The sequence below is a fragment of the Patella vulgata genome, chromosome 2, assembly GCF_932274485.2.
Source record: "Patella vulgata chromosome 2, xgPatVulg1.2, whole genome shotgun sequence".
Taxonomy (NCBI): domain Eukaryota; kingdom Metazoa; phylum Mollusca; class Gastropoda; family Patellidae; genus Patella; species Patella vulgata.
Window position 1 is genome coordinate 91,322,327 of NC_065880.2, and position 27,140 is coordinate 91,349,466.

The 27,140-nt window shown below is 35.9% G+C and overlaps 2 protein-coding genes across 6 annotated transcripts; both read left to right on the plus strand.

Moving 5' to 3' along the window:
• Nucleotides 1-677: 677 nt before the first annotated feature.
• On the plus strand, nt 678-12,415 carry LOC130010649 (uncharacterized; the record flags this gene model as incomplete). Its single annotated transcript, XM_056098415.1, has 3 exons — nt 678-841; nt 1,450-1,542; nt 12,397-12,415. Coding segments are annotated over 3 exons (276 nt in total), but the record flags the coding sequence as incomplete, so codon positions are not given.
• Nucleotides 12,416-12,972: 557 nt separating this feature from the next.
• Nucleotides 12,973-27,140, plus strand: LOC126810049 (zinc finger protein 611). 5 transcript variants are annotated; one of them, XR_008785991.1, is made up of 6 exons: nt 12,973-13,202; nt 17,303-17,920; nt 19,350-20,441; nt 20,692-21,162; nt 21,552-22,127; nt 22,914-23,541. XR_008785991.1 is itself a non-coding variant. In XM_050534993.2 (6 exons), exons 4-6 carry the CDS (start codon nt 21,145-21,147, stop codon nt 23,673-23,675), a joined length of 1,356 nt encoding a protein of 451 aa, XP_050390950.1. In that variant the 5' UTR covers nt 12,973-13,202; nt 17,303-17,920; nt 19,350-20,441; nt 20,692-21,144; the 3' UTR covers nt 23,676-27,140. The 5 variants fall into 5 exon arrangements, 3 of the variants coding, with proteins under 3 accessions (XP_050390950.1, XP_050390952.1, XP_050390947.1); XR_008785992.1 differs by having other exon boundaries at nt 20,692-21,136; XM_050534993.2 differs by having other exon boundaries at nt 22,914-27,140.

The following is a 27,140-nucleotide window of genomic DNA, read 5'->3' on the forward strand; positions in this document are numbered from 1 at the left end:
CCACCCATTGGCACTAGTATGAATATTATGGTATCCCACCCATTGGCACTAGTATGAATATTATGGTATCCCACCCATTGGCACTAGTATGAATATTATGGTACCCCACCCATTTGGCACTAGTATGAATATTATGGTATCCCTCCCATTGGCACTAGTATGAATATTATGGTACCCCACCCATTGGCACTAGTATGAATATTATGGTATCCCTCCCATTGGCACTAGTATGAATATTATGGTATCCCTCCCATTGGCACTAGTATGAATATTATGGTATCCCTCCCATTGGCACTAGTATGAATATTATGGTATCCCACCCATTGGCACTAGTATGAATATTATGGTATCCCACCCATTGGCACTAATATGAATATTATGCCAATATAATGAGTATATAATGTAGTATTTTTATTCACTTGTTTAAAATCTTCGAACTTGACCAGTCTGATTACAGAATGACCATAGAAATAGAATTGAAATGACATTTACTTATTATCATTCAAATAAGCCAACAATTGAATTTTAATTTTGATGACATATAAGCAAAATCTCATGAAAATATCCTAGAATAAAGTTTTGAGGTGTAGAATTTTTTGCCACTGCAAAGAGAGACCAATCAAAATCCAACAAATTTCAATTTTAGGCTAAAATATATCTGTTTAATCTCTTTCATTTTATTTTGGGACCTTCTTCCTGATGGGTATGAGTATCACATTTGCTCACCACCACAACATAACTCTGGCGGCTTCATCGCAGATATCCGTGTGGCCATCACAACGGAAACAGAAGCTAAGAAATGGAAGGAAAACTATGTGGAGAAGACTAAACTAAAATCACTGTCAGAGTGAAAAAGACAAATCCTCATAAATATCTTTGCCATAAACTACAGATGACAGCACAATACTATACCAAGGTCAAGAGCAGCAGATGACAAACAGAAAGAACACACTTTGTCCAGTATAAGTCTTTGTGACCGTGAAGCGATTCGTAGTTAAGAGAAGCAAGTCAGTAATTCTTACATAGTGACTGGTGAAAGGTCTAATAAGAAAATAGCTTAATTAACACGAGGTAGGCCTAACACATCTTACCATAATCATAGAATAATAACGAATTCCGTGGTTGTTGTGTAATACATGTAAGTCAGTGAAATAGGGGTATTATGCTTACATACCCAAACGTTCAGTACCAGTATGTTTCTCCAAGCAAGACTTAAGCTGGGGCTAAGACTAGGGGCATTCTGCAGATGATGAGTGGGAAGGACCGCATTGATTCAAAAGAAAATCTAACTGCAAGTGCAAATCAACTTAAACTCTCTTATTATGCTCAGTGTCTGATGATCCATCTTTCTTCCAGAGCCACGATAAACGACCGGCATCTCCCCAAGTTTGCCACAATGATAAGAATCAACTCCACGTATAATCATGCCGTGTATATTGCAGGCTCGTTGAAATACCGCAATGTTTCTGATGAAACGGTTGAAGATTTCAAGAATTTGTTCTCAAGAGGTCATTCCCCTGAATCCGCTCTCAACAGGTTCAAGTTGGACCTTCAAATGCAGCATGGACCCGGATTGCCAGTTTTTTCACAGGTAATATCAATAGCAAAAGACAAAGTTATTTCGGGACTAACATATTGTTCAATTTTACTTCAATAATTGTCTTGCAGATAGGGGTCTTTAGCAGTGGAATGAAACTGGAGGAACCGGAGAAAAACGACGAGGTTGGACAGACGACCCTACTCCTTGTCACGTACAACCGTGGAAACGAAACCACGTCAGTTGACTCAATGACAGACCTTATGATACAACGCGCACGCGCTACCTATTCAACCTCAGCCCACTCAGCTCCAAACAGTTATTCCATTACCTTGGTGTAGGGGAAGAAATAACAGCTTTTAACTATTGACACAGACTGTCCTTTAGAAAAATGAAGCTGATTGTGACATGTTGCTATACACGAAAGTATGTAAAAATGAAGCGTTTACGTGTCCTTTTCTCACTGCAATTCTATATTTTTTTACAGACTGTACAGGAAGTTATATGAGAAGTCCTATGGTACTGCCCCAGGAGAACAAATGCTGTTGGATGTTGATGGTGCTATTCAGACGTACAACAAGCACCAAGGACTACAGTGTGCCAAAATGACCCCGAAAAATTGTCATTGCTAAAGACCTCTACGTGACTTATTAAATGAAATTGTACAACATGATAGTCCTGAAATGACCTAGTTTCTGTCGAGTGGATGATAAACAACATCTCTCTCTCTCTCTCTCTCTCTCTCTCTCTCTCTCTCTCTAAAATATTTGGAATACTTATGTAAAATTTGAATTGTTAAAGATACATTATTCAAGAGCTAAACAACATCGGATACTCACGATTTTAACTAGCTTAGAACGGTACGGCCATTTAATGATTTAATTTAAATATGAAAGAGAGACAATGGCGGGGGGCATGGTGGCTAAGTGGGTGGGACGCTGGCGCTAGCCGATCCCTGCATTGGCCAAGAAAGTTCATCGGGATTTTCTGGTGTAGTTTCACCTTGTCAGTTGTGCAGGACGTGGGGTCTGACGTGGATAGTTGTCTAGTTGTTCGAATGTGTATACATTGGCATGCATGTAAAATATTCCTTGGCAGTTGGAATTAGATATAAAGGTAAGCCATCGTGCCGCTCATAGCACACTGCATGGCGTATGATTGTCCGTCTGCATAATAACCCAGTCGGAACAGAACAGTAGGATGTTAAAGTCCATTTCATTTCATTTCAGCAAGAACGGACAGCTCTTTACCTAAATCTTACATAATTGCTTATAAAAACAATACGTTGAATCATCGATGGTGGGTGATGAAAAAAAAACTTCCTTGAGCCATTGCAGGTCAATGTAACTGTAGGGCCTTGCCTTCTTTATAGTCAGGAGGGTTGTGTGGCCGAATGGTTAACGCATGCTCGTTGGATCATAAGGTCTTTCACTGAGACAAGTAGCGTAGTTTTCATATCCTCCAAAAACTACCTCCCGACAAAGATAAAACCTTATTTGCCACACCATCTTAGAATTTTCTTTTCCAACGGCTATATTTTACCATACTTAGATTACTGTTCCACGGTTTGGGATAATGCCAATAAAGGTAAACTAGAGGTCCTGTATAAACTTCAAAAGCGTTCGGCAAGGAGCATTTTGGATGAAAAACCTGATTCACTTTCGGCACCTTTATTTGAATCTCTAAATTGGCTTACAATCTACCAACGCATTCAATACAACCAAGGAATGTTCACCTTCAACATTCTAAGAGACAAATTGCCTACATATTTATATAACACATTCTGTGAAAATTATAAATTGACTGAAACTATACCATGACATTGAGATCAGAAAGTCAACATAAATTAGCAATTCCAAAAAGTAAGAAAAAGGCAATGACAAGAACATTCCAATATACCGCCTCTGTATTCTGGAATTAACTACCTCAAACTGTGAAACATGTGTCTTCAAGTTTTATCTCCAAAAAGGAGTTAGTAAAACACGTTAATTACTGTTGTCCCCTAAATGTATGTTTATTTGCCCTTTTTTCCTTCTTTCTTTCTTGTTTGTTTGATATGTCTTTATTATAAGCTAATTATATAATATGATATATATGCACTTTGTAAATATTATTACTGTGTAGTTGCTAGTTTTATAGAGTAGGATGGACATGTTGAATATTAGAACTAGTGTACTAAATATGTTCCGTCAGAAAATAAAGTCATTATTATTATTATTATTATTATTATTATAAACAAATAAAAATATTATGGAAGAAATCTGACTGATCGGTGTTAATATCCCAGTGGGAACAACTGACCCACGCTACTAGTGTGGGATAACATGTTCGCCTGGCTGTCTCGACAGGATGGCATTTTATTGATTCTAAGAATTTTTTCCCAGCTCATGCAAAATTATAAACTATACGCGCCTTAAGTAACCAAAGTATACATTGTCAAGAATATACATGCAACATTATTTAACATATGGACACATTGTGATTTATGATAAAATTGACAAACAAAAGTATATTCTAGTTTCGTTTAATAAGTCATAATTGTAATATAGCGACTCTTGGTCCATATATTTAGATTTCAGTTAATGACCAAGTAACTTTAGACTTGAGTATCTTTAAACCAAACACATGATATAGGAATCTTGGTCATCCAAGAGATATGGGTTGTCTAGTAATTAAATCATTAATTAAGTTAGATATAGTATCGTTCAACCTGGCCGGGTGTCTTATAACCAAGCACATGATATAGGAATCTTGGTCATCAAAGAGATATGGGTGGTCTAGTAATTACATCATTAATTGAGTTAGATATTGTATCGTTAAACTTGAGTATCTTTAAACCAAACACATGATATAGGAATCTGGGTCATCAAAGAGATATGGGTGGTCTAGTAATTAAATCATTAATTGAGTTAGATATAGTATCGTTAAACTTGGGTATCTTTAAACCAAACACATGATATAGGAATCTGGGTCATCAAATTAAATCATTAATTAAGTTAGATATTGTATCGTTAAACCTGGGTGTCTTATAACCAAGCACATGATATAGAAATCTTGGTCATCCAAAAGATATGGGTGGTCTAGTAATTAAATCATTAACTGAGTCAGATATGGCCTTATCAACTTAATTAAAGTAATTAAGATTAAGAGAACATTGGTTGTATTGCAATGTCTCAATCTGTTTCACAGAGAATTACGATAGTCTAGAATAATATCTCTGTCAAAGATGGTTGCATTTGCATGTGCCGTCACAGCACGCGGCGTCAATTATTGGCTGAATGGCGCGTGCATTGTTTACATTGTGTAAACAATGAAGATTAATATTAAGAAAAAACACAAATTATGCTCTTTAATAAATTTGGCAAGACATGTTTCCAGAAATTTTATATAAACAATGCTGAACTTGAAAATGTTAGTGAATACAAATATCTAGGTATCACAAGTTCAGTCATCCAGTTCTCTTAGTAAAGGCGTTGAGTATTTAATGGATAAATCATTGAAGGCATACTTTAAGATTATAAAAGCTTTTTCTCATATTAATGTTTCGCCTCATATATTATTTAAACTGTTTGACTCATTAGTCAGACCTATTACCTTGTATGCATGTGATGCTTGGGGTGATTATATTAACACAAACATTAATAACACCTTAAAAATTGAAAAGCTACATTTTAATTTGTGTAAGAGTATTTTGAAAATTCACAAAAAGGCTACTAACTCAGTTGTTCTTGCTGAACTAGGCAGATTTCCTCTCTTTCTAGATGTGAAATATAGAATGGTTAAGACATGGATAGAATCTGAAGTTAAATGTTATATATAATTCATTAATGTCGCTAGCTATCACAGAGATGAAGACTTCTAATAGTAAATGGCTTAATCAAATACAAGTTATATTAGAGGAAACAGGAATGGGTGAAATATTAACTGCCGCAAAAAATGAAAATTTTAATACAGAATTCTTTTTACACTTATTTAAAACCCGATTACATGATATATATATCCAGTCCTGGAAACACACTGACCAGAGTAAGACTGTCAAGCATCTAAATGGACATATGAAATCAAATTCAAAACATGATTTTATTATAATATTAAGAATTCTTATAACATGGAAAATTATTTATGTGCACTGAAAAAAGATGAAAGGGGTGCACTCAGTAAATTTAGACTTAGTGCACATAAACTGGAAGTTGAAAAGGGAAGATACAGTGAACCCTTTATTCCTCGTAATAAGAGATTGTGTAAAAACTGCAACCTTCAATTAGTAGAAGATGAAAAACATTTCTTATTGTATTAATAATAAATTTTATTCGTACACTAAGTACAATAAATACATATAAATATATACAAGTTCTCAATTAATACAGAGTTGATTAATTATTTCATTTAAGTTTATATATTCAGATGGTGAACAATCTCTTAAATCTATGAATTCCCGTATAGCATTTCCTATTCTCTTATCATTTTCCTTCCAGGAACTTTTATCATGACATTCTATTTTATCTACAATATTTAACAATGACTTACGTTCTAAATTGTATTTTGTTATATTATAATGATATGATAAGTAATTGATATTATTGCACATAGTAGACTGACTTCCCAACAACGCAGTACGTCCACATATATGAAGACATAAATTACTACTATGTATAATACTATGACAGAACTTAATAAAACGTTTATGAAGCTGAGTTTCAATTGACAAATCTTGACATATAATATTCAATAAACTATTGTGGGTTCTTGGGGAAATGTTGAATACTTTCCTTACCTGTTTTCTCCAGGCTACTTAAAAACTCTCTACTAATGACTTTTGTGAGAAATCCCATAGTTGGCTCCCATACAGGGGCATACAATAAGTTTTGAATAATTTATATTTAACTTTAGATGAGGAGAATGTAAAATTTCTTAATGTTACATTACTTTTAACAGTAAAATTATTTATACATTGACGTAAATGTTCATGTTTTGACGAACTATGAAGCAGATTTCCTAAATGGGATTCAGATTCGACAAGTATTGTCCATTTTATGATACTTTGAGGCAACAATACCTTTCACCATTCATCAAACCTCATATAACTGATTCAATTCAACTTAATATATTAATCAATAATGAAGAGTGTATAGAAAATGTTAGAAGTTTTGTATTAATTGCCTTTATGAAAAGAGAAATATAAATATAGCTTTGTTAATTGATTTGTAACATTAAATATTGTCGATTAGATTCATATGTACCCCTCTTGAAAGCTAATGTTAATTTGTAAAATATATGTAGATAGATATTGTTATGCATCACGTGGTGAAATGTTTGTTGTAACTTCCATGCTCATGCTTGTACATGTAGTTGTGAATAAACTGTTATTATTATTATTAAGACGTTACTGCCTCGGAGAGAATGCTGCCTTTTAGTCATTTTGAATCATGATACCCATTTACACTAAATAGGAAATAATTTTTACCTACAAATATGTCAAACGCCATTATTTATTTTTCCATTACATAAAAAAAAAAACTTTTTAGAATTTAATTTGTCGCAGGAAAAAATTTAATATTTCTGGCTCATTAAGTCGAATCGATGTCGTCCTTATCATTGATTGTATCGGACTAGCGAAAATTCACTGCTGATCAGTGTGGGAATATCTCTGTTCCCTATATGGCCACAGATCACTAATTATTTCCCGATTGACTTTAATGTTAATTCTCGTCTCTTAGACCGGCTCTAACTTTTCCCAAAATTTTCGTTGAGTAGAACGCTTTCTGCCACAGATGGAGCAACATGTGGCAAACTCTTGCCCAAAAGCATGTATGAGGTTCACCATGGAAAACTTGAGATACACAAGCTGGAAGTAGAGACAACTAAACATGCAATTTCCGGCCCTACATTTCAACGTAACCAACCTCACAACTCTTGTATCCTTCCGCCTTTAAATCATGAATATTCACCAAAACCAGGCAGAAAATGTATTTTCAAACCCTTTTTTTCGATTCTACACCAAAAAGTCAACAAAAATCGCGATGCAAAAGGGGGAAAAGGGAAAGGGAGAGAGAGACTAAAAATAACTTTGGCCCTTGTTGTGCCCGTGCATTCGGATTCTTTGTTTGACCGAGTGTTTATTTGATTTTCCGCGCAAAATTCAATCAGATCAGACGACAAGTAATCATAAAATGTCGGAGCCTAAAATGCCACTGAAAAGAAAGAGGTACGGTATAATGCTGTTATCGCTGAATAATCTAATTTCCTTGCTCAATTAATAGACCATATTAATATCTCACGTATCAATCAGATTATCTCAACCTCAGATTTATATGTTCTCGCAGCTAACGAACTTCTAAGTTCTAACACGGGAATCACGTGGCTAAGTGGGTAAGACGCTAGCTCGCTAGCCTGGAGGTCGGGTGTTCGATCCCTGCATTGGCCGAGAAAGTTCATCCAGATTTTCCGGCGTGGTTCTCCCTTGTCAGTGATGCAGGACGGAGGGCCTGACAAGGAAAGCTGTCTAGTCGTTCGGATGGGACGAAAAACCGAGGTCCCGTGTACACATTGGCGTGCACGTAAAAGATCCCTTGGCAGTTGGAATTCGATATAAGAGTAGGCCGTAGTGCCGCTGTCCGGGCAAAATTTTCCTCATAGCACACTGTATGGCGTATGCCCGTCTTCATTAGCCCAGGTTAGGAGCAGAACAGTAGGACGTTAAACCCCATTTCATTTCATTTCTAAGTTCTAACACCCCTTATAAAAAAGTCCTATAGAAAAAGTACAGGTTTCTATAGAAGTTTGTGGGATTCTATAGAATGCTATAGAATGCTGCAGGAAAACAAATTCATTCTGTAGTTTTTTTTCACATGACTATAGATTCAAAAACATGTACTATAGTTTTGTGTAGGATTGATAGATGAATATTTTCCAAGTGTAATTTCCTACAGAATTCTATAGAATACTGTAAGAAACTATTGGAAAAAAAAATAAACCTACAGATTCATTGGGCTGCTATAGTTTTCTATAGAACTAACCTGTATCCTCGAGTCATTTGAGTAATCCTTCAGTTTTCTACAGCGTTTGTGGTAAAAACTATAGTTTGCTATAAAACTAACTTGTATTCTTATGTCAGCTGGCGTTCTTATAGATTTGGTGGTAAAAACTATAGTTTTCTATAGAACTAACTTATTGTCTCAAGTCAGTTGTGTGATCCTATAGTTTTCTATGACATTCTGACATTTTTTTTATAGATTTTGTGGAGAAAAATATAATGCATGAGCCTTCTATAGTTTTCTGTAGAATTTATATGTATACTGTACTTAAACCATTTTAACGAATAGCCTACTATAGTTTCCTACATAATAATGTAGAAACAATGTTCTATACCACAGATTTCATAAATTGGTGATGTCTTTTATTCATACTATAGTTTACAACAGAATTTAGTGAGGCACTTGTGTGAATTCTGTAAACTTTTCCAACATAATTTTCCTGGATACGGTTTCCTTTATTGTGATACCAAATGACAAACTAAAATAAGCTTACCACGAAAAATAAAATATTAAGTATAAAATAGTGTATATAATATGAATGAAATAGTGATACATGTTGACACTCAAAGGAATTCCCCACCCACCCTCCAAAAAATGCCAGTAAATGTAGATCTTCACAACAAAAATATCAGATAATAAATTATTCTTCAGATAAGTCAATGAAATAAAGACAAAGTTTATTTAAACTATAGGATGTGCGCTACAGAAATTATAGAATATTTGGGGCCGTTATTTCCTACAGGCCCCCAAAATTCTGTAGAATACTATAGAATTTTATCCTATAGAAAATGGGACACGCCCCCCCCCCCAAAAAAAAAAAACTCTATAGTTTTAGTTTTTCTATAGAATTATATACAATACTACACTGGTATTCTGTAGGACTTTTTGCTAAGGGACCAGTGCAGGGCGTCTGCCATGCTAGGCCTACTCTAATCTATAGGCTTTTTAATAGATTAGACTGGTGGCTAGCCTAATAATAACCGCATTTTTAATTCATCGCTGCAGACACCATGAATGTAGAGCGTCTCCTATATAGGTTATTGTCGGCTTTATAATAACCGATTTTTAATTCATTGTCGAAAAAATGGCGAATATTTAACCGGTCCTTGGTTGGCCGAGATCACCTCAGCCATCACTTCACTAAGAATGATGAATCGGGGATTTTTGTCAGAAATACTTAATTTACTTCTTTGATGCTTGTTACCATTGGAAATATTAATTTTTTTTATATAAAAATTATTATCAATTTTGGATAAACATTGAAAGCCAACGTGATCCCTGCTCATTATACATGACCATTAGTTCAAAAGTGTAATGATTCCATTCCATTACCATTAGCTCATCCCTGAGTGTAATTTCTGTCAAAGGTATGTAGGAATGCAATAGGAAATACATCGGACACAAAAAAAAAACGTAGTGGAAGTATATGCCCGCCGAATGTGAACTACTCGGGTTGGTCTAGTCTTAGTCTGTATGTGGAATACAACTTGTCACCTCTCGAGAGTTTCGAGATTCAGATTTATTTTCTTTCTGCTAATGCTTCGTACCCAAACTATAACTGGCAGACATCAGACAAATGGCTGCTAGAAGTAATCAAAAGCTAGCAGACAAGAATAAACATAGTTCAAAATATTCACCTCTTTGCACAATGGATTGATCTGCTCTAATCACGTGATCAATTCTGTCCAGTGGTCGCCGTCGATACTGATTTACAGTAGAAAACACAGAATATAACAAAAAGAAACGAAACGAAATACAATATTAATAGTAGTTTGAACCTTACAATTCACCCTGAAGTTAGTAGTGTACCAGGATACTGTTTATATTTTATGAAAGAGAATAAAATGTTGTTTCAAATGGTATGTGATAATATACTTGTATTTTGATTTTTCATATTGCATTCCACTGCGACAAGACAGCATCCTATATCAATATGGCCTCGAAGTCTGCTACCCCACCCCTCTTATACTTTACAATTCACCCTGTAGATATTAATGTGCCAGAAAAATGATTACATTTTATAAACGATAATAAATTTCTCTTTTAAATGGTATATGATATTATACTTGGAATTTGATTTTTCATATAGCATTTCGCTGTCGCATATTGACAGCATCCCGTATAAATACCGTCTCAAGGTATGCTACCCCACCCCTCTTATACCTTACAATTCACCCTGTAGATATTAATGTGCCAGGAAAATGATTATATTTTCTGAAAGATAATACATTCCTCTATTAAATGGTATGTGACAATATACTTGGAATTTGATTTTTCATATAGCATTTCGTTGCCGCAAATGACAGCATCCCGTATAAATACCGTCTCAAGGTATGCTACCCCACCCCTCTTATACCTTACAATTCACCCTGTAGATATTAATGTGCCAGGAAAATAATTACATTTTCTGAAAGATAATACATTCCGCTATTAAATGGCATGTGACAATATACTTGGAATTTGATTTTTCGTACAGAATTTCGCTGATGCAAATGACAGCATCCTATATTAATATAGCCTCAATGTCGGCTACCCTCACCCCTCTTATACCTTACGATTTGGAAAGAAGATATCAATGTGCCAGAAAAATGTTTATATTTTATGAACGATGATAAATTTCTCTCTTAAATGGTATATGGCATTATACTTGGAATTTTATTTTTCATATAGCTTTTCGCTGTCGCAAATGACAGCATCCTGTATAAATACCGTCTCCGGGTCTGTTACCCCACCCCTCATATACCGCATAATTCACCCTGTAGATATTATTGTGCCAGGAAAATGTTTATATTTTATGAACAATAATAAATTTCTCTTTTAAATGGTATATTATATTATACTTGGAATTTGATTTTTCATATAGCATTTCGTTGTCGCAAATGACAGTATCCCGTATAAATACCGTCTCAAGGTATGCTACCCCACCCCTTTTATACCTTACAATTCACCCTGTAGATATTAATGTGCCAGGAAAATGATTATATTTCCTGAAAGATAATACATTCCTCTATTAAATGGTATGTGACAATATACTTGGAATTAATATCTACAGGGTGAATTGTAAGGTATAAGAGGGGTGGGGTAGCATACCCTGAGACGGTATTTATACGGGATGCTGTCATTTGCGGCAACGAAATGATATATGAAAAATCAAATTCCAAGTATAATATCATATACCATTTAAAAGAGAAATTTATTAACGGTCATAAAATATAAACATTTTCCTGGCACAATAATATCTACAGGGTGAATTATGCGGTATAAGAGGGGTGAGGTAGCATACCTTGAGACGGTATTTATACAAGATGCTGTCATTTGCGACAGCGAAAAGCTATATGAAAAATAAAATTCCAAGTATAATGCCATATACCATTTAAGAGAGAAATTTATCATCGTTCATCAAATATAAACATTTTTTTGGCACATTGATATCTTCTTTCCAAATCGTAAGGAAAAAGAGGGGTGGGGGTAGCCGACATTGAGGCTATATTAATATAGGATGCTGTCATTTGCATCAGCGAAATTCTGTACGAAAAATCAAATTCCAAGTATATTGTCACATACCATTTAATAGAGGAATGTACTACCTTTCAGAAAATATAATTATTTTCCTGGCACATTAATATCTACAGGGTGAATTGTAAGGTATAAGAGGGGTGGGGTAGCATACCTTGAGACGGTATTTATACGGGATGCTGTCATTTGCGGCAACGAAATGCTATATGAAAAATCAAATTCCAAGTATATTGTCACATACCATTTAATAGAGGAATGTATTATCTTTCAGAAAATATAATCATTTTCTTGGCACATTAATATCTGCAGGGTGAATTGTAAGGTATAAGAGGGGTGGGGTAGCAAACCTTGAGACGGTATTTATACGGGATCCTGCCATTTGCGGCAACGAAATGATATATAAAAAATCAAATTCCAAGTATAATATCATATACCATTTAAAAGAGAAATTTATTATCGTTTATAAAATGTAATCATTTTTCTGGCACATTAATATCTACAGGGTGAATTGTAAAGTATAAGAGGGGTGGGGTAGCAGACTTCGAGGCCATATTGATATAGGATGCTGTCTTGTCGCAGTGGAATGCAATATGAAAAATCAAATTCCAACTATATTATCACATACCATTTGAAAGAACAATTTATTATCTTTCATAAAATATAAACATTATCCTGGTACACTACTCACTTTAGGGTGAATTGTAAGGTTCAAACTACTATTAATATTGTATTTCGTTTCCTTTCTTTTTGTTATATTCTGTGTTTTCTACTGTAAATCAGTATCGACGGCGACCACTGGACAGAATTGATCACGTGATTAGAGCAGATCAATTCATTATGCAAAGAGGTGAATATTTTGAACTATGTTTATTCTTGTCTGCTAGCTTTTGGTGACGTCTAGCAGCCATTTGTCTGATGTCTGCCAGTTATAGCTTGGGTGCTTCGTAGGCCTATTATTCAGATACTTATACATTTATAAATTATTATCGTTATAGAAATAACTGATTCAATGTACCGAGATTTTGAAGCTTTAGAATTTTATTTCAGTCTCGTTTAGCGAAGGTTTACAAAAATTCAACAGAAAAGTAAAAAAGATGTTGAAATATTTCAGTGGTGTAAGTTTGAATTTCTATCTTTTCTAACCAGACTCCAATCAATAAAGTTTATTATACATATCACAATCTTTCAGTCTTACCACCTTTCGGACTCCACACAAACGATGGTTTGGACTCGTTTGTCAAAGGTTCAGACTAAAGCCAGACAATTGGTTTCACTTCAGACTCGGTTTTGGAGTGTAAAACACCAAAATGTCAGGCGTGGTTCCCTTGAAATGTATTTGTCTGCAGCTATGACATGCGGGCTATGGTAGATTTAAGATTTATCAGTTTATCGACAGTAGATTTACCCAATTCCACCATTATTTCAACTCAACGTCAATAATTTATATTGATATTTGATAATATAGCATTACAATTTTAAATTAAAAATGACAATTTGGCATAAAGAACGATACATTATCAAATAGCGATATAAATTATTGTGATATTAAGTTGAAATATTTGTGGATTTGGGTGGCTTTAGGTAATTTGCACTATCCATTTATCAATCTTTTTATCGAGAATTTGTTTTTTCCTGATAAATGACAGCCACAGTGTTCGATCCTGGTGTTGGCCTACAAAGTTCTCAATGTAACTGTTTTTAGAATCAATTTTGTGTGCCTTAATGCAATCTCACTGTAAGTGAATTCAAAAGTATGAATTAAAGTAGCGGTATGCACAAATTTAATAATTTGATTTATCATTAAAGCTTTTCCGACCTAGTTACCCTTTGTCAGTGGTGCAGGGCGAGGAACTGACAAGGACAGCTGTCTAGTTGTTTGGATAGTATGAAAAACAGAGGTCCTGTGTATACATTGGCATGCATGTAAAAGATCACTTTGCAGTTGGAATTTGATATAAGAGTAGGCCATAGTGCCGCTGTCATGGCAAAATTTTCCTCTTAGCACACTGCATGGCATATGTCTGTCTTCATTAGCTCAGTCGGAGCAGAACAGTAGGACGTTAAACCACATTTTATTTCATTTCATTTTATCATTAAGAGCGTGTTTGCGAGAGAATCATGCAAAATTGAAAAATAACGGCACAAGTGGGGTCTGGTGATTTTGACCAAACTTTGCAGTTTTTGTCATTGGGTACCCCATATACCCCACATGAAATATGAGGGTCACCAACCTTGTAGTTACGGAGAACCAGCTATGGCCATTTTAGAGTTAAAACACATCTTTTTTGTGACAAAAAAAGCCCTAAATTCAAATATTTCCCATAAATTGCCTATTGAATTTTTATTTTTTAAATTATTTTTTTATGAATGATCTTGTCTACTACTTCAATATATATGACTATTAAATTTTTCCGAAACCATTTGACGCCATGAGGAATTTATTTTGAGACACAGTTTTTGCTATATGCTAAAACATATAAATTTCATGATGCTATATCTCACCCACTGCGGGACTGAGGACAATTATATTAATAATGGAAGTTGAGGACTACTAATACTATTATTTAGTTTTGAGAAAATGACTGGCACGGATTTCTTTCATATTAAATTTGATGGTCGAACTTGAAGAAAATGACTTCATTTCTGACATTATTTTCCAATAAAATCATTCATTGCCTGGATTATTAGGCCTGATAATGCCCCGTGCAACCGTCTTCCAGCAGGGCCGGTACAGATAATTCAGGAGTTCCACAAGGATCAGTCCTTGGCCCTATCCTTTCTGTAATGTATACTAAGAATTTAGGACATCTAATCGATAATTGGGTTTCTAGGACGACATTCTTATGCAGATGACACACAGCTGATTGCAAATTACTCCTTTTCAAAAACTGTTTCATCCCCTAATTATTCTGACATCAAGTTGTGTTGATGTGGCATTAAAGATAGGATGACAAGAAATATGTTGAAATTAAATGTAATTGAATAAGTAAATTAGAATGTATTTTATTTGGCCCAAATACACATCTGAAAAATACAAGTCCAAATGATATGGTTGTACGAGATGCAATACTTGTACCATGAAACACTGTGAAGAACTTAGGATGGGATTCAATTTAAGCATGGACAGTCTCATTAGTGAAATTTGTCGACAATGTTATCTTCAGTCCAGGAACATTGGCCATATAAGACAATTGATTAGCTACTGTAACAGCTTGTTAGTAGAAACATCTAGTGCCAATATTAAAAAAAATCAACTTGTACAAAATACCGCAGCTCGAATTGTTACCAGATTATCAAAATTCTCTCATATTACTCCTGTTCTGAAACTACTCAATAAATGAAAGAATCATCTTCAAAAGTCTGCCTTTGACGTATCAGTGTGTGAATAGCTTAGCCAACGCTTATGCAAATACAAGTTCCCTCGCGTAATCTCCGACCGGACACAGCTCCATCAGTTGTGTTGCTCAAGGTGGAAATTAAATTCATTTGGATACGGATCGTTCTCGGTAAATGCGCCTAAACTGTGGACCAATCGTCCGGAGATCATTAAATCATCTCAAATTCTTTCTTGTTTGAAATCAAAACTTAAAACCCACCTTGTCATCAGGATTAAATAAATGAATTTCATTGTATGCGCAGTGAAAATGCCTCTGTGCATGGCGTATGTGCGCTGTATAAACGAACATCATTATTATTATTTGCTAGGCCGAAGTTAGGTTTGTACTCCAGCATCCAAGATGACGGCTGAAATCAACTATTTATTTTCCCGTCTTTTTTCCACAAATAAAATGAGGTTTAGTAGCCAGTTATCCGAAAGAAACTACAATAGCATATTCCTGAAGCAATGGCCTGAGAAATATCTCTCTGGCCATTGCTGGATTGACTTCTGATACTTAATTTTTTAAGAAAGTGTGTCTATTCTTTCCGTTCAATCAAATCTGCAAAATGACAGTCTTTCGTTTAATCTGGGTCTTCCAAAACCTTTCGTGAATCATGATGTAACGTTATGTAAACATGTTTGGAGCTCTGTTTGAACCCGAATGATATTGTTACGCAGTTGGGTATTGGTTATTAATCAGACTATTGACCAGTCATAATTTGGAACAGAAACTTGCTTTAATTGCGGCAGTGTTGATATGCTACAATAGTGACCTTGCGCAAATATACTATTTGTTTTATATTTTTGAAATATCGCTTGATTCGTTTTTCAAGTATAGACAGATTTGTATGACCACTATATGTTAGTATAAATTACACTATTTAGTTTTTACGATTTGCTGTTTCAAAATTCATCATCCTTCTACTACTAGTACTAGATCATGAGATTATTGCCGAATTAATAAAATGTTTAAAAAATTAGTCGAGAGAGATTAATTATATTTACCAAGAACAATTCTTTTGGTATTTACAGTAAATTAAGCTTTTCAAACTTCAACGCTTAAAAATTTTAACGGTGTAATTATGAGCTCGCTCAATTTTCATGATTAGATACTTAATGGAACTGGAACCCACGTTAATTTGGTTTCCAGTGCCTGTTACACAGTTCAGTGTATGCATAAAGCGGTGCGTTTTCGTCATTTTTGGTGAAAATCGTTATTTTGGGGAGACAAATGGAGATTATTTACTACTAAACGAGTTGCGTGCCATCCAGTTTTTTTCTTGATCTTAATACTACAGATCTTTGCCTTTTCAGTCAGCATTCCAAAAAAATTCTTATACCCGCAGTGGGTGAGATATAGATATAATAAAATGGCATACCTAAATTGAGCTATTTTGGTACCTTGAAGCACTAAGTCCCTATACCAAAAACCTCTCAATGAAAGTCCATCAAACTGTACATATGTATACTCACTAATCATATCTGCTACCCAATAAAGTTTCATTAATCTACTCGCCGTGGTTTAGTTGTACCCCATAATTGACAAATGGCCAGAAAATGATGATTTTGGGGGCTTTTTTTTGTCTAAAATTTCAAAATTTTTCTACACTTTAAAAATGGTTTGATTGATCTAAAATTGTGGCAGTGGGGTTTGGAGGGGTTACCCATCATGCATAAACAAAATGGTGAAAATCGGTCACCCACCATGTGCCGCTCCCTGCATGATTCTCTCGCAAACACACTCTTAAAGCTCAAAGTAGATGTTTAGTTTAAAAAGTGTGTATATGAAGCAGATGTGTTTGTGTTTTAAAATGTTTTTTTTTTGTTATAATACAGGAAAACTTTCATCAGTGTTCAGTATGTGACGATGTGTTTCAAACTTATAACCAATTGGAGAAACACAGTAAAATACACCTCCATGTTAAAACAGAAATAACTGACGATGTTCTAACTTATAGAGGTCACAATTCTATGGAATACAATTACTGCTTTTTACTGAGCGACGATGTTCTAACTATTCATCAGTGTAAATTGTGTGGTGGAGAGTTTACATCACAAACCGGTCTACAGAAACATTGTGAAAGTCACGTTAAAGAAGAGCGTGATACGTCACAAACCAGCCTACAGAAACATTACAAAAGTCATGTTAAAGACGAGCGTGATACATCACAGACAGGTCTACAGAAACATTGTGAAAGTCACGTTAAAGAAGAGCGTGATACGTCACAGACAGATCTACAGAAACATTACGAACGTCACTTTAAAGAAGAACATTATACGTCACACACAGGTCTAAAGAAACATTGTGAAAATCACGATAAAGAAAAGCCAGGAATATCTACTCAAGTTAATGGTTTAGAGTCAGACTCAGAGAGAAGTTTTGATGAAAATGAATTTGATGAATGTATAGCCGTTCCTGTGAAAGATGAAGTTGATGAGGATTACTCCATCATGGTAAATATCAATTAAACTTTCAAAATTAACAAAACAGTAAAAGTACCTTTTTATAATATTGATAAATTTGTTTCAGTTTCGAAATAACTGGAGCATTTATTGTCATTTAACACTTTTTGTAAAACATTCTGTTTTAAAACATGGCTAAAGCCACTGATTTGCATTTTTCGGATAATATCTTATTTGCTTAAACCATGTTAAATAACATTTAATTAAACATACATGTACATTATTCAAGAGGTAAATCTGTCTATTGCAGGTCTTTCTTTAGGTCTGAAATGTTATCTTAGACATTTACTGATCCAGACCATAATCAACTATCGATCCCACTGCTAAAGACCCCTACGCGCAAGCGAATTATTGAAATATTGAACCATATGTTAGTCCCGAAATGAACTAATTTGTATCGAGTAGACATAAACCTCTCTCTCTCTCTCTCTCTCTCTCACCGATGATATGCAGTGGATGATGAATGAATCTCTATCACAGATCTACATACGCTGGGCAATTTGAGTAGAAAAAACTTTAACCAAAAAACATCTTGTGTTCCCAAACAAAAAACATTTATCGAATGTCAGAAAGACATAAAGGAAAGTTATCATTTGTACTTTGGCTGCAATAATAAGTGACATATGAATGAATCAGTTTGGTAATGGTCTTCCCAGGCAAAATAAATGTAAAGAAAAGAACAGAGAAAAAAATATTATGATAAACATATTAAAATTTTAGATTTATATGGAGTTTAATGTCCAAGGGGAAGCTCGATTCACTGTCCAGAACGTCCAGAATTGCAATCGAGTGGCACGGAATTCAGTTCTGTCCCAGTACTGTCAGTCCCAACAACGGAGGTGGTGTGAGTAGAATTAAACACAACGAATGTGTTTCGGCTGCATGGTTGGTTGAGATATTTACTTATCCAGGAGACGCATGTGTTGTAGCCCGAAATACCCCCTTTCACTCGATTGTCACTATTTTTGGGATTGAGAACATTCAATCGAGTACCCCCCAAGTAATACTGCTTGAATTATCCATCAGAGCAAGTCAATGGGGGTACTCGATTGAACGTTCCGGAATTGAATTCCTTCAATTCCAAAAATAGTGACAATAGAGGGAAAAGGTGATTTCGGGCTACAGCGCATGCGTCGACTGAATAAGTAAATATCTCAACCAACCGTGCAGCCGAAACCTTTTAATTACGTCACGATTCTACTCCTACCACCTCCGTTGTTGGGACTGACAGAACTGTGACAGAACTGAATTCTGCGTTACTCGATTGCAATTCTGTCAATTCGGGACGTTCCGGACTGTGAATCGAGCATCCCCAATGCTTCTTGTGTTGGCACGATACCAGGGTTAAATGTAGAATTAACTCTGAATAAATTTAAAATTTGAAATATTGATTGATATCATAAATAAATTTATATTACAGGAGACAGAGGCTGTGGATGAAACTCTCCAACCTGAAAACAGTTTGGTAGAGAACCAGCAACCAATGTCTGTAGAGAAACACCCACCTGAGAACAGTTCTGTAGAGAAACACCGACCGGAGAACAGTTCTATCCAAAAACACCGACCTAGGAACAGTTCTATAGGGAAACGCCGACCTGAGAACAGTTCTATAGGGAAACACCGACCTGAGAACAGTTCTATAGGGAAACACCGACCAGAGAACAGTTCTATAGGGAAACACCGACCAGAGAACAGTTCTATAGGCAAATACCGACCTGAGAACAGTTCTATAGGGAAACGCCGACCTGAGAACAGTTCTATAGGGAAACGCCGACCTGAGATCAGTTCTATCCAAAAACACCGACCTAGGAACAGTTCTATAGGGAAACGCCGACCTGAGAACAGTTCTATAGGGAAACACCGACCAGAGAACAGTTCTATAGGCAAATACCGACCTGAGAACAGTTCTATAGGGAAACACCAACTTAAACCCAACAAGAAAAACTTTAAATATGATGACTGTGGAAAATCCTTTGCTACGAAAAGAGGCTTAGAAATTCACTCATTAATTCATGAACAGGAGAAGCCATTTGCTTGTGATATTTGTGATAAATCTTATTCTGGTAGTACAAGTCTACGGAAACATCTTACCGGTCATACAGGACGGAAACCATACGAATGTCGAGTTTGTAAACGATGTTTTTCTGAATTCAACAACCTACAAGCACACAGTAAAACTCACACAGAATTATTTACATGTCCAATTTGCCGTGAATTATTTAAAGATCAACAAAAGTTTCAAACTCATATGAAAAATCATTCTATTGAAGAGAGTCCTTATAAGTGCCGTGTTTGTGGGAGATGTTTTGCATCTAAATTTTCTCTTAGAAAACACGAAACCAGTGAGCACACGGAAGTGAAACGACCTGAGACAAGTGACCTGGATAATCAAGATAAAAGTACAGACGAGAATCGACCTAAGAAGAGTTTTGGTGAAAGTGGCCTGGATAATCTGGATAAAGGTACCGATATTTTTGAGGAAGAGGAATCGAATGAGTGTTGTTCAACAATGGTAAATATCACTGAGATTGTAGTAGTTTCATTCCGGGGTGGTTCCCCCTTGTCAGTAGTGCAGGACGGAGGGCCTGACAAGGACAGCTGTCTAGTCGTTCGGATGGGATGAAAAACCGAGGTCCTGTGTAAACATTGGCCTGCGAGTAAAAGATCCCTTGACAGTTAGAATTCGATATAAGAGTAGGTCATTTCCCTCATAGCACACTGTATGGCATATGCCCGTCTTCATTAGCCCAATTTTGTATTAGTTTCAGAGACCACAAACCAAACAGAACACAACAACGTGTTACCAAGACAGCGATACTTTAATAACTACTAGCAGTTGGCTGGTTGACCTGAAGTAGCCTTGGTACCAAGATGGCGATACTTTAATAACTACTAGCGGTTGGCTGGTTGACCTGACGTAGCCTTGGTACCAAGACAGCAATACTTTAATAACTACTAGCGGTTGGCTGGTTGACCTGACGTAGCCCTGGTACCAAGATGGCGATACATTAATAACTACTAGCGTTTGACCATGAAATGGAAGTAGCATAACACTGAAACAGGAAGCGGTAGACCATCGTCACCAGGCCTATGTTACTCCCTAGTCCAGGCTACCCCTATACACTATATTTCAGCCTCGGAAGAGCCCTAGTGTAACCGCCAACCCTGAACAGACAGACAAACAAGGGGGAGTTGGATGGTCGAATGGTTAGTGCATGCCGTTGTATCATAAGGTCTGTGATTGGTTTCAATTCCCCGGTTGTACGTGAAAAGTAGTAGGGGTGTCTGTCCAACCTTGTGGGTTTTCTCTGGGTCCTCCTGTTTCCTCCCACTGCCAAAGACGCACTACGCGCAAGCGAATTATTAAAATGAAATTAGACCATATTTTAAGGCCCGTGTAAACATTGGCGTGCACGTAAAAGATCCCTTTACAGTTGGAATTCGATATAAGAGTAGGTCGTAGTGTCGCTGTCCGGGCAAAATTTCCCTCATAGCACACTGTATGGCATATACCTGTCTTCATTAGCCCAGTTCGGAGCAGAACAGTAGGATGTTAAACCTGTTTCATTTCATTTAAACACTATAAAATATCACATTACATATATATAACATATATTTATAGAATACAGAAGACACTCCTGATATTTACAACACACCTGAGAACAGTTCTATAGAGAAACACCAACAAAAACCATCCAGCAAAAACTTTAAATGTGATGACTGTCGAAAATCATTTGATAATAAAAATGACTTAAAAATTCACTCATTGATTCAGGAGAAAACATTTGCTTGTGATATTTGTGATAAATCGTATTCTGGTAGTTCAAGTCTACGGAAACATCTTACAGGTCATACAGGACGGAAACCGTATGAATGTCGAGTTTGTAAGAGATGTTTTTCTGAATTCAACAACCTACAAGCACACAGTAAAACTCATGCTGTTCAAACTCAGATGAGACTTCATTCTTCAGTAGAAACTCCTTTTAAATGTCCTGTTTGTGGGAGATGTTTTACGTCTAAATATTCTCTTAGAAAACACAGACTTGAGGAGCACGCGAACGGGAAACAATCCAAGTGTGATTTTTGTGGTAAATTATTAATTGGTCTTTCGTCTGCTTGCACATGTCTATGTCGTGAAGAAATTCGTGAAGAAAGTCATCTGGAGGAAGAGGAAGTTAACACAAGTTGTTCAACACTGGTAAATATAACTGGACACAGCTCACTAAATATTTCTACGCAGTCACCCACGAATGTAGGGCGAAAGTTATTTTTAGTCTTTCTTTCCCTTTCCCCTTTTGCATAGCGATTTTTATTGACTTTTTGGTGTAAAATCGAAGAAAATCCGTTTGAAAATACATTTTCTGCCAGGTTTTGGTGAATATTCATGATTTTGAGGCTGAAGGATACAAGAGTTGAGAGGTTGGTTAGGTTGTAGGTTGAAATTTAATTAAACCCACTCGTTGTTCTGTTCGCGTCAAGCATTCTCATCCAAAAGTTTGTTTTGCCTTTTATGCGAAAAGACAAAAATGTGACTTAGATCGTTCTTCCCCAGGACACTTGATATATACATCCTGATTTCTATCATTCCCAATCTGATTAAAACACAGAAACTATTTCGTTTCGTTTTTTATAGTTTTGTTTTACTTGTCTTTACTACACTAGGATCTGGGAGAGCTGTTATATAATCCGTGTTCTGGTTGATGTGAGGGATTAGCTATTGAAATGGTTTGTTACAGTGAGTTCTTGGTCTGTGTTGCACGGAACTGTGGGTATCCCACTAGAAACATCAACACTGATTGGTTAAGCAAATGTCTGAGGAGATAGGGTCAAAAGCTGCTCGTATGACTACTGATGCGACCTTCCACTACAACTGGTCAGATCTTCATGTAGTGTAGGCCATCGAAAGTATAAAAAAACGAAACGAAATATAGATCTGTGCTTTAATCAGATTGGTCTCCCTCCCTAATAATTTTATATTTTACAGGATACAGACCCTGTTGATGAAGACACCCAACAGCAAAACAGTTTTACGGGGAAAAACCAAATGAAAAAAGCCAACAAAAACTTTAATTGTGACAGTTGTGATAAATCATTTGATACGAAAAAACACCTAAAAATTCACTCATTAATTCATAAACAAAAGCCATTTGCTTGTGATATTTGTGATAAATCTTATTCTGGTAGTTCAAGTCTATGGAAACATCTTACAGGTCATACAGGACGGAAACCGTATGAATGTCAAGTTTGTAAACGATGTTTTTCTGAATTCAACAACCTACAAGCACACAGTAAAACTCACACAGAATTATTTACATGTCCAATTTGTCGTGAATTATTTAAATATAAAGATAAGTTTCAAACTCACGTAGAAAATCATACGAGACAAGTAACCCCGTTTAAATGTCCAATTTGTAGCCGATTTTTCGCTTCAAAATCCTCTCTTAAAACACACAGAATTAACATGCACACGGACGAGAAGGAATTTAAATGTGATTTTTGCAGCAGATCGTTCAGAAAGAATTATCCGTTACAGTTACACAGGCGGATTCATACAGGTGAACGGCCATTTAAATGTGATGTTTGTGATGAATCATTTACCCAGAATACTTTATTAAAACAACATCGTAGATTACACGTAGGAGGAAAGGTGTATAAATGTGACTTCTGCAGTAAATCGTTTAATCGACCAAATCTGCTTGAATACCACAAAACTCATACTCTCAACCCCCACTGTAGGCAGAAGTAAATCATTTTATATTTTATGCTCCATTCCCCAGTACAAATTCATTTTTACTCCCAACCAAAAAAGTGTTGGGCATACATGTAAGTAATTTATTTTATACCCTGAACCCTCAGTGTAGGTGGGGGGGTTGGATGGCCGAATGGTTTAGCACATGCGCGCTGTATCATACGGTCTGTCATTTAGTCAGCTGGTGTGGTTTTGATACCCTGCTTGTACGTGACAAGGAGTAGGGTCGCCTGTCCAACCTTGTTGGTTTTCTCCGGGTTCCTCCCACCCAAGCGAATTAATGAAATAAAATTGAACCATGTGTTAGTCCCAAAATGACCTAGTTTGTGTCCAGTGGACATTAAACCCCATTTCTCTCTCTCCCAGTGTAGGCAGTATGAATTCATTTTATACTCTGAACCTCCATCCCAGTGCAATCATTTTGAATTCATGTAGGTAGTATGATTTCATTTATACTCTGATCGATTTAGATAAAGAGCTGATAGTTCTGGCTATAATAGATAATGAAAAAGGAATATGTTGAAAATTTCAGTCAAATTACTTCATTCTGAGTGAAGTTATTGCAGTTAGAACAGGGTAGTCTTGATTGTCATTTCTACCATTGTTATGATAATAAACAAAGTCTTGATTGTCCATTAACAAAGAATTGTGTTTAAATAAAAGCATCTGATGGGCTAGATCGTTATATAACATTTAAGACAAATGAAAGATCTGCAATTAGGCAGATTTAGCTTTTATATGAGGCATCTTTGACCCAAATGTCAGTTTTCCATTGTAGTGTCCACCTAATATAAGCAACTTCTTTATGGGTTTTTTTTTGACGGGCTTAATTAACGTTCAGGTTTACACGTTAGTTTTATCCAAATTTTATTTTGTACCATCCTCTAGCCAGCAATGAGGTAAAAAAAAAAACAACCAAAAAAACCCCCCCTCACCTCCTAGCTGTCAGTTCCCAAGAAATGAAATGGGGTTTAACATCCTACTCCTCTGCTCTGACTGGGCTAATGGGCAGTGGCACAATGGCCTACTCTTATATCGAATTCCAACTGCCAATGGACCCTACTCCTTGCCACGTACAACCAGGGATTCGAAACCACGCCAGTGACTCAATGACAGACTTTATGATACAGCGCACACGTGCTAACCATTCGACCATCCAATCCCCCTCCCCCCCCCCAAAAAAAACATTTATATTGTGTGGCCTGATATATCCCTCTGTGGTGCTGGTCATATAAAACATGGTAGTGACCACAATACGAGCAGTCGACTGTCACCCCTTGTTTACGTCTAAACTTTGGATGTCTAGGTAACAATTATCATAGGAACCCAGTGTACAGGCTGTGTAGCATCATAAGAATTCAAAATAACGAAATGAAATGGGGGTTTTAACTTCCTACTGCTCTGCTCCGAACTGGGCTAATGAAGACAGGCACATGCCATACAGTGTGCAATGGGGAATTTTGCCCAGACAGCAGCACTATGGCCTACTTTTATATCGAATTCCAACAGCTGACCTTGTCAGGCCCTCCATCCTGCACCGCTGACAAGGAGAAACAGCAGACAGCTGTCGGAATAACTGACCAGATTGTGTACATAATATGAGGTCAATACTAGAATCCGTTCCTGAAATGATTGTATAATCGTTTATGGTATGCAGTGTAATAGACGAGGATATGTAAAAGAACTGGTTATAAAATGATTTTAATAAATACATCTTAGTAAAAACACAAAATTTATCATAAAAGTTACATGTTAAAATGCAAAATGATTATTGTTCAAATGCTGAAATGACCATATCAATGGAAATTCCCAACCCTAAAAATAAGCCACCTGACACAGACAATGTCAGGCACAAATCTAGGATTTGTATCAATAAAACACACGCTGAGTACCTAAGTTTCAATCTGGCCCCAAGTTCACAAAGCATTCTCAGACTAATGTTAAGAATTTACTCAAAATTGTTCACCTTATTTTAACTAAAATATAGCCCATTATAAAACTTTTGTTGTTTTATTGAATCAAATACATCAATAAGAAACTACGTATGAAGTTTTGTGTTTCTGGATCAAAGATATTTCTCATAAACTGTGATTGAAAGTTGAGCAAATTCTCAACTTAAGTCTGAGAATGCTTTGTGAACTCAGGGCCTGATTACAACACAGATCAATATTTCATTTTTTTTTTTTTTTTAATACTTTTGATGGCCTCCACTACATAAAACTCTGACCAGCTGTAGTGGGAGCTCATGTCAGTGGTCATATGAGCGGCTTTTGACCCTATGACATCAGGCATTTGATTAACCAATCAGCGTTGATGTTTCTAGTGGGATACCCACCTCACAGCAAAAACTAGCTGCAACAGACAGTTTCATTGGCTAATCCCTTACTTCAACCAGAACGCGTGTTATAACAACTCTTTCAGATCCTGGTATAGTAAAGACAAGTAAAACGAATTTTGAAGAACAAAAAACGAAACGAAATAGGATCTGTGTTTTAATCAGATTGCCTGAGTGATTTAAACACCCCTTCAGTACCTGAGTGAATTAAACACCCCTTCAGTACCTGAGTGATTTAAACAACTCTTCAGTACCGGAGTGAATTAAACACCCCTTCAGTACCGGAGTGAATTAAACACCCCTTCAGTACCGGAGTGAATTAAACACCCCTTCCGTACCGGAGTGAATTAAACACCCCTTCAGTACCGGAGTTTCTACAGTAAATATCAATCCATTTAAATTTTCAACTTAATACAACACACACTCAGTACTTGGCGTGCATTACTCTCATAGAAATATCAATTAATTAAATACTTCACTTAATAAAACATACATTCAGTACCTGACAGTAGAAGTCAATTAAACATACATTATGCAAGAGCTAAATCTGTCTATTGTAGGTCTTTCTTTAGGCCTGAAATGTTATAAAAACTATTAATTAGACATTAATTAACTTATCCAGACCATAATCAGCTCTCGATGTCAAGGCTTGCCTGCGACATTTGTTGGATTACAGTCCGATTTGCTGCAAAACTTTCCTTCGTGATTAACAATTAAATGGATAATCAAGACTATTAGTTTTGTCTTATCGACTTCAGTAATGATGATCGAGCCTAAGCGGAACTTTCATCCGCTTAGTTCTCGGTTCATAGTGGATCAATTTGAACGAAATTTTCAGCAAGTTGCCTTTACATTATGTAGTTTTTAACTATTATAGTGATAACTGCCAACTTGTTATCTAATCTCCCATAATGTATCTTTAATAAATCATACATTCAGAACCTGACAGTAGATGTCAATTAATTAAATGCTCCACTAAATACAAGACATGAGAATTTCTCAAGTAATTAAATGTTGAACATAATAAAACACACATACAGTACTTGACATGAATTTCTCCAGTACAACTTGCATGTAATAAAACACAGTATCTGGCATGTAATAAACACAGTATCTGGCATGGAAAT